At 49.3% G+C, this 8,495-nt stretch overlaps 1 protein-coding gene across 1 annotated transcript in view; it reads left to right on the top strand.

Annotated features, from left to right (window-relative positions):
* UIMC1 (ubiquitin interaction motif containing 1) overlaps window positions 1–8,495 on the top strand; it is a 35,531-nt gene that overhangs the window by 17,836 nt on the left and 9,200 nt on the right. The window contains exons 6-9 of the mRNA XM_010133167.1: window positions 153–217; window positions 2,737–2,825; window positions 3,741–3,820; window positions 7,059–7,227. Of these exons, the coding sequence (XP_010131469.1) occupies window positions 153–217; window positions 2,737–2,825; window positions 3,741–3,820; window positions 7,059–7,227 (403 nt within the window). The remainder of the gene's footprint in view (window positions 1–152; window positions 218–2,736; window positions 2,826–3,740; window positions 3,821–7,058; window positions 7,228–8,495) is intronic.

Below are 8,495 nucleotides of genomic sequence, written 5' to 3'. Positions count from 1 at the left end.
AGAGCTGACTAGATCAGGATGGGTACTTAGCCACTTCCAGAAAACAATACATAACAGATTGGGTGCAATGTCATGAACAGAATCTGATGACCCAGCAGGTCCCGGTTAGCTGGGTACATTGTTTTATGTGACACCAGAATTTTCCTTTCCAGGCCTCCCAGTTGTTGCCCACAGAGGACATGCGTGAAGATGGGGAACCCGTGCAGCTTGCACAGAGGTGAGGAGGGTGTTTTCAGAGCGCGGGGCTCGCTCTGTGACCTGGGCTCTGCCTGGAGTGTTTTGGGGTGCAGTCTCACCAGGGCTCGCCGCAGGGCTCCCTGGAAAGGCTGGCTGCAGTCGCTGCTGTTAGGTGACCCCGGAAATCCATGGCTTTGGAGCCGTGACGGAGAGGGGGAGACACGGCTGGGGAGAAGAGATCAGTTACTCTTGTTACTTTATAAAATGTGCAAGGTGCATCCTGTACGGTTTGGAGGGCTTGATTCTTGCCCTCTGAAGCTAATGTGACACAGTGCAGTAAAGCTGCAGAGATGGGTAGGTGAGCTGAAGGTGAGTTATAGCGATGTCATCACGTGGTCTGTCTGGGAAGGCGCACAGGCAGCATGGTGGAGAGTTTACTGGATTTCTGTGTGTATTTTTATGTTCTTGCCTTACTGCTGAAGAGGAAAGGAGGGAGGAGGAAGCCAGACGGCACTGCCTATCAGCCAAAGATAGAGTGCAGTGCTCCAGAAAAGCCACTTCAGCAGATGACAGGTGTGGGACAAGTCAACATGATTTTCTTCAGATTTAAGCCTACTCCTCTTTTCCTTTTCATTTTTTTTTCTTCTTCCCCCCCCCCTTTCTCTGGATGCAATTCTGCAGCAAAAGCTGTGGGAGAAGAAGGGCAAATGGGAGATGATTCAAGGAGCAAGTTACAAGAGAGGGCAGATAATGTCATGTTTTTAATTTGCTGGGTTTTATAATTTAAACCTGCTTTGGAACAAAACTGCCAATTTTCCTCTGATCTAACAGCATTTGGCCTGAGCAGTTAATATCAATATGCAGAGTACAAAAATCCCTCTTGCTTGCACCTTTCTAACAAGCTTAAAGCTCGCCTTGGGGAGCAGAAGGAACCTGCATTTGCCGCGGCTGATGAGTCTGTGACAGCTGAGGTCTGAGCTCAGTGCTTGCATGGGAGGCACTGAGGTGTGCGCTCTGCAGTGCTGGCCGCCCGCCCACTCACGGCAGAAGAGGCCAGGGCTGAATACGGAAGGAGAAGGGACTTCTTTCCTTCGGTGTGGCTGGTGGGGTTAGTTTGGGACATCCCCAGGAGCTCCTGGCTGCCCCTCCTCGGGGCTGGGACACACCTGGGTGCTGCGGCCCCTCCTTCAGCAGCTGGCACATCTGCAGCAAGGCAAGACATGGCTGCGGTCTTCGCAGTTTTGTGCACATTAAGCGTTGCCATCTGGCCGCTGGTAATTTGCCAAGCGCAGTCCTCTCTCGGGTAGGGCTCAGCACCCCGACCGGCTGGCCTCAGCAGCGCTTAGTAGGAAGACGTGGCTCTGAGCTGTCTGTGGGTAGTGAAGCAGTTCAGGAGGCGGCAGCAGGGAGAAGAGGCTGCTCTGCTTTCTGCGGTCTGCCCTGCCTGATTGTTTTACGCTTTGTGAAGAGCGTGGTAGATCGGGGTTTTAATAAATGATTATAGGCTTTGTTACCAGCAGATAGTTGGTGTAGCAAGAAATGTGGTTTGACTTCAAATTGATTAGCCCATTTTATAAATGTCATAGGAAGTTGTTCTATGTGAGCTCTTTTGAAGAGAGCCCTGATGTTAGACACAGAGTAACACATGCTCAGCCTGGATTCATAACAAATGCTTTGAGATGCTTTATTTAGAGAGAAAAGCCACTTGTGATTCCCTATCAGAGTTTTGTTATTTATCATAAATCAGCAGTGGCTGTTCTCTCCTCTCTAAGGCCTGTGGCTGAGCTTAATAAATCTCCTGTTTGTCAGGATGGGGATTCATGTTTTTAAATTGTGTTCTTGCATACTTGATCAGACTAATCAGAGAGCCACGCGAAGCGCAGAGCGTGTCAGCATGGGTGCCAGACTTGCTCAGCAATGCCTGCCTGTTTGGGAAAGACACCGAGCAGCGAGGGGGGAGGAAGAGACGGGAGGAGTCCGAAGGCTGAAATGAGAGGAGTGGTGCCTGGTGCTGCTTGGAGGAAGCGCCGCGCTAATGCTATTAGGATTTTGCTGGAGGGAAGCCTGGCCTGGTGTTGCATCTGTGTGGCTTCTGGCTGCCAGACACGGGGATAAGGAAGAAAACCAGCAGTGTGAGGAGGGAGAGGGCAATGTGGGGTAAAGCAAGTCTGTGTCTTTACTCTCTGAGGATTTTCTTTCCCAGATAGAAACACACGCAGTGCTGGTACCTGCACAGCTCCCAAACCTTCTAAGAGTAGAAAGAGTCAAGAGAGGCCTGCAGTTGTGAGCAGGTATTTTTGCTCCCCTGGCATGAGATAGTGACCCTTGGTGCCTTTTTGTCAAGGGCTTCTAGAAGAAAAAGTATTCCCTTTGGGGTTTTTGCTTAGGACAGCATTTTATACCCATATTTCACTGCTATCCTGGTCATTTCTGGCTGTCAGATATTGACCACTTGGAAATTACAGCATTGTCTGCTGTTCCAAACTGCGTGAGACAGGCGGGTGTGTGCTGTCATCCCTACTGGATTGGAGATTTATATTATATTTATATTTTGAACAGCATTTCTGTGTTGACCCCACTCGTCAGTAAAAGGAGCCCAGGTATTGCTGCAGAACACTCTGCTGAAGAAGAAATTTCTGTTTGTCCAGGTAAGACGCACTTGAGAATGTTCTAAATTTTGCACTGAAAGTTACACACTCTAAAAATTCAGAGAACAGAAGAGAATTTTCAAGTTATTTGAACAAAGCGGGGTTAATTTCCCAGCTCTGTCAGGCTGAAATTATCCAGGTGATTTAACTAGATGCCCTGATTTTGGACCTGGTTCCTCTAAGACATTTCTGTGACCAGAGATTGCCAGGGACTGGGTGCTGAAGAGACACCAGCATGTACGTTGGCATGGAGAGATCACTCAAAAACAGAGTGTCAGGAGTGGCCTCTGCAATAGAATCCAGAAATGTTCAGATTTTTCAGTGTCAAGATACGTATAAAGCAGGAGAACTGAAATAATTTTTGTCTTACGTTATTAAACATGTTTGGGACCAACAGGTTTTTCTTCCTTGGTCTCTCCTACCGTGTTTGAGATTTTCCAGTCCAGGGTTTTAAGTGAAACAAATAATGAAGAAGACCGCTCCTGTTCACGACCAGCTGTAGAGAGAGAGGTCATGGTGGTGCTTGGAGGCATAATGTGTTGCTAAGGAAGAGGTGGAGGTCTGAAGAAGGTGTGACTGCGAGGCAGACAGCAGAACGGGAGCTCTGTTTGTCTCGATGTGAGGAGAGCTCTATTCTTGCTTTGTCTCTATCCCAGCAAGTGTCCCACGCACTTTGCCTGTGTCTAGTCTCACTCCCCATGAAGCCGCAAAGCTGCAGTGGCTTTGTCTTCACACCACCGTGCTGTGACTTTTAACCCCTCATCCGGCTGTGCTGATAACATTTGTGGCAAGTCTAAAAAAAAATGTTTTGAAGCTGTGAAAACGCTGTTAAGAAATGGGCTAAGCTACATCAACAAGGGAAGAGATAGTTTGGGGGCTGTAAATCTGCACTGACATGGAGGTGTTTTTCCGCAGAGACCCAGCCAAGTCCACTGGAAGCTGTTGAGGCAGAGAGAGAAGAGCTCTGTTCGGGCAGCAGAGATGCACCCATGCAGGTAAGAAGCTGGAGAAGGATCCTCTTTCCAGACCTGCCCTCTAGACCTTGGTTCAGCTGGGCTGTGCTAGCATTTCCCCTGGGGCAGCTGGGGACTTGGGCTTCTGCTCTTGGGATCCTCACAAACGCTTCCCTCTTTGCTTTTCTTCAGTCCCTTTTGGCTGGGGGCTGCGTGCAGCTGCTTCTGGAGCCTTTCAGTCCCGTAGTTGGAGAGTTGTTATCAGTTGAGCTCGTTCCTTTATACCACACATGTGGCTGTGCTGGAGGATGCCATCAGTGTGGATGGCAGCACTGTGGCTTGCCCATGCTCAGAGGTTTAGCGCTGTGATGGTCAGTGATGCAGAGGGACCCCAGCGGCTTCATTACTGGGGCTAGTAAACCCCGGTCACTTGTGCAGTGACGTGCTTTTCGTTGTTACACCCCTCTGGTGTTTGTTCTCCACAGACCAACTCCAAGATGCTAAGAGGAGGGGTTCACCCAGAGACGGGGCTGGGATAAAGATGGCATTGGAGTGTGGAGGGCTGGTGGTGGTTTGCAATCCAAGCAGAGTGACCTGAGCCCGGCAATCTCGGTGTCTGTGCAGTAATAGTTGACAGCAATTGCAAGTCAGCAGCAGGGCCATCCTCTTCCCTTCCGATGCAGATGTGCGCTGTTGTGCGGCTCCTTTCCCCATGCTGTCACACCTGTGCAGCAATTGCTCTGCAGCTGTCGCTGTACCAACATCTGACTTCAGTTCCTGCTTCTGATAAAACTCCCTTTGTCTGTTAATTTAGAGAGCGATATCAAAGGGGCTGCCAAGTACTCCTCTGGCAGGGTACATGAATACAGCATCGTACAGCTCTTGACAAGAGGATTCATTTGTGGAAAGCTCGTTCTGGGAGTCTGCAGCTTGTACAGTGCGTCTGCAGCTCTGATGTCTCATTGTCACAGGCCTCTTAATAAACTAGCTTCTCTTCTCTTGTGCCTTTCGTTCTGTAGGTACCTCAAAGCACTGCTCAGTCAATTAGAGACCGCAGCAGCAGCGAGAGGCACCGGTCCGGTGCCAGGCAGGGTAGCTGCAGCCACCAGAGCACATTTGTGACCCGTTTGCCTGTGGCCCTGTCCCTCGTGCTTGCAGAGGGCTCCCCAGGTCTCGCACCTCTGCCTAGACGGCACAAAGTGATCGGCGGGTGTTTGGGAGCGGTGCGGTGGGGCTGCCTACGGGTGGTTTGACAACGTTATCGTCGGCAGCAGGTACCAATCCAAAGCCTGCAGCCCTCCAGGAAGACAGCAGAAACAGCTTCCATGTGTTTCAGCCTTTAGCGTGGAGCAAATGTAGACTGCTGGGACTGACTTCTTCCTAGCAGGTGCCAAGCCAGGACACAGGAGTCTTCTTTTGAGCTCAGCCTCTAGCATTGCTCTTGGCTGGCTGTTGGCTGCAAGTGCTATGTCTTGTAGGCAATTTCCTCTGCTGAAGAGGAGAGGCTTTGCCTCTGACAGGGGTGATTGCTTCTGCAGTTGAGGTTTTCCAGACTGTAACAGCAAGGTTTTGTACAAGCAGTTTTGGGACTGTGGTGTCTTTTGTTACAGAATGTTGGATTTCCATTTAAAATTAGTAATTTACCACAGAATGTAGGTGGGCAGGGTGTGCGGAATCGGTGATCTCCTAAGATTGAGTTAAAAATGGCAGCTAGAAGGAGCGGTGCCTCCTGCTCTTCCCGTCATGTTTTTTACGTGTGTTGTCTGACTCGGATAAGGCAGGTTTGATCTGATCATTCATATTTGGCACATCTTGTTTTTTACGGCTCCACTGTGTGACGCCCCACGGTGAGGACTTCACAAGATGTAGTGACACCGCGATGTGAGAGCAGGGTACAAGTGCTAATGCCGTAAGCGATGTACTTCAACAGCCTGTGTTCGGCTGGAGGAACTCCAGCAACTCCTCTGCAGAAATCCAGGGCAGAGCCTCCCTGGAAATGAGAGCGGGTGTTCAGCGGCTCGGTGCCGTAGCCTCTTAGCCGGGGTCTGGGAGAAATGCGTTTTGTGAGTTGAATTCTCAGTTTAAGGCCCAGTCTTGCAATTTTTTGGCATAGCTCCTCTGAGTCAACAAAGCACCCTCCTTCCCTTTAGGACATAAAAATCAGGATCAGACCCTCATTTGGAGAAACTGAGCAGTACGACAAAGTACTCCAGTGGCACTGAGCATCTTGGCTGACTCCAGTTCCTGCTTCCCTGAAATTATACCATTGGAGGGAAGCAGACGGCAGTTTTGCTGCATGCTGCCTGCATGTCACCGCTTAGCCCTAAGCACAGAAAACTTTCCTATATTAATTTCCTATAGATTTCCTCTACATGGTTATTATTTAAATAACTGTTTAGAATCACTGCAGGTTGTGGTTGAAGGTTCTTTCTTAAATGTGGAGAAATCTCGTAGCAAGGGTGACTAGGCAGAGATCTAGTTAGGAGCGAGATGGCAGCAGTCTGCTGTGTCTTGGGAGCATCAGTAGTGTAGGGCGCAGGCTGTATCACTGTGGGTGGGTAGTGAAGCACCTTTGCTGCTGTGGAACTGATGCAAAAAGAGAGTATAGGTAAGTGGTAATGGCACCCAGAGAACACACATGGACTGTGACATTTTGCCCTGGTGAAAAGCCACTGCTAGTAATTTTGTGTGACATTGATTTTTAATGGTGTCGCCTCTCTCCTTGATTTGTGTCCCCTCTGACTGCTCCAGCCACCTCCTCTAGAGAGGAGGAGCTTCCCAGTGATCTCTCCAGACTCCCTAAGAGCACAGCAGCCTCCTTTCATCCTGGGGGAAGCTGTGTTCCCAGACAGTGCCGCCTGGGTGGCATGGATCGTGTCCAGGAACTGATGAGCACAAGTCAGGTGTTGAACTCTTGCTTTGCCCCATGCATTTTCCATCAGTTTCGCTTCTGAGCTCTCCTGATTAATGGAAGCTTTTCCATTTTTCCGCGGTAGTACAGGTGATGTTCACCTTAAATGGTGTGCACAGCTGTGCAGGGAGGCTTCACCATGATTCAGAAGGACATGTTGCCTTTGGAAGAAGAATTAGTTATTAGTGCTGCACAGTTTACTCGGCCAGTGGTGTTATTTCTGACCTGTATGTGATGAAGGGAGAATAAAACTTCCCAAGAAAAGCTGAGTCTGTGGGAGGGTTAGTAGCTACCAGACAGCATGGAGCTCTGCACTTTGAAGAGAAATGGCACAATTAACTCTCTGGCTAATTTGTTCTTCTTCCTTAGGCTGGTGGAGATGAAGATGCTGGCAGGACTGCGCCGGAGTGCAGTCCTCCAGCTGCTGACTGCGTGTCGTGCCCGTTGTGTGACCAAGGCTTTCCGGCGGCGGAGATCGAGCTGCACGCCATGTACTGCAACGGCATTGTGGGAGAGGAGGCTGGCGGGGACAATCCAGGTCTGCCAAGCACCGCTACTGTCTCTTTGTGCTCATCCCCCTTTCCTGTTACTTGCAGCCAGGTCCTGCGGTCCTGTCCCTCCTGGGACTTCTGGTGCGTGGTGTGGCATGTGGGGAGGTTTGTTCACTCTGCCTTGTTCCATCTCCAAGCTGGCCAGGAAAGCATTATCAGAGGCTTCTGTGTGTCCAGCACCTCCTGCACAGAGACATCTCTCTGACTGACTTTGTAATTCATCGCATTATTCGTCCTTTGGGAAGCGTATAAGCCGATTTTTACCCCAGGATCTAGCCCTGGGTGCTTCAAGCAGTACTCGTAAGACAAGTCTATTGTGTGCTTTGTTGAGGACCTGCAGAGAATCTGCCAGTGGTAGAAAATGGCAGGCTCCCGCGCCAGGCGGGTGAGTGTCCTTCAGGGCTCTCGAGAAGGGAGAATGTTCTGTACACTCCAAGCACGGCCTGCGCTCTGCAATGAGTCTGGCATTTGGGAGTGCACAAATGGCTTGTTCAGCCGCAAGAGATTGCGAAGTTTCCCTCTTGTTCCTCTAAAATTGCGAGATGATAGCTATCGATCTGGGAACTGGGGTTTTTCTCCTTCATGTGAAGAGCGAGGCGGAGCAGCACGGTCAGAATGCCCGTATTAATCCTCTTTGCAGTCTTTTCCATATCAGTTTTCCATAGCCAACCTTTGTAGAGCTTAAGTGAACAAATACACCGGTTGGTTATCAACATATTCAATAAATTATGTTTTAGCTGCTGCTTGAAATGTAAAGTCTGTGTTAGCACAATGTCAGGTAATATCAAAGTAGTAGCTTGTAATACGATTAACTTTTCAGGTTGTGAATATATAATTTTCAGTTACCTCCTGGGTTATTAAGTGCAACCTAAATCTGTGATATTTAAGCAATTTGAGCAAATTGGAACTGGTACAAGGACTGTAACTTCTGCATTCCTCTAGCAGGAGGAAGTTTCACCATGTAATCTTAATGGAGTTGATGTAGTTTTAAAATACAAGGTCCCCATTACACTAAATCTTTGGGGATATGACATGGGTCCTGTCAAGATAACAGGAGCCAGAGCAGCGGCTCGCACTGCCTGGTGCTTAATTTTGGTGGGGAATTCTCTCTGCGGGCACAAACCAGCTACTAAAGCAAAGCATTTGGCTCAGGAAAATCGCAAATTATCACAGTTCTTCTCCCGTCCTCAGCATTGATAAAGGTCTTCTCTGTGCTACGAAATGGAGCAGAATTTTGAGTATGCCTTTTAGCAGG

This window comes from Buceros rhinoceros, unplaced genomic scaffold (genome assembly GCF_000710305.1).
Source record: "Buceros rhinoceros silvestris isolate BGI_N320 unplaced genomic scaffold, ASM71030v1 scaffold13960, whole genome shotgun sequence".
Classification (NCBI taxonomy): Eukaryota; Metazoa; Chordata; class Aves; order Bucerotiformes; family Bucerotidae; genus Buceros; species Buceros rhinoceros.
Note: the sequence above shows the minus strand (reverse complement) of the source record. Positions and strands in the feature narration are given on the sequence as shown.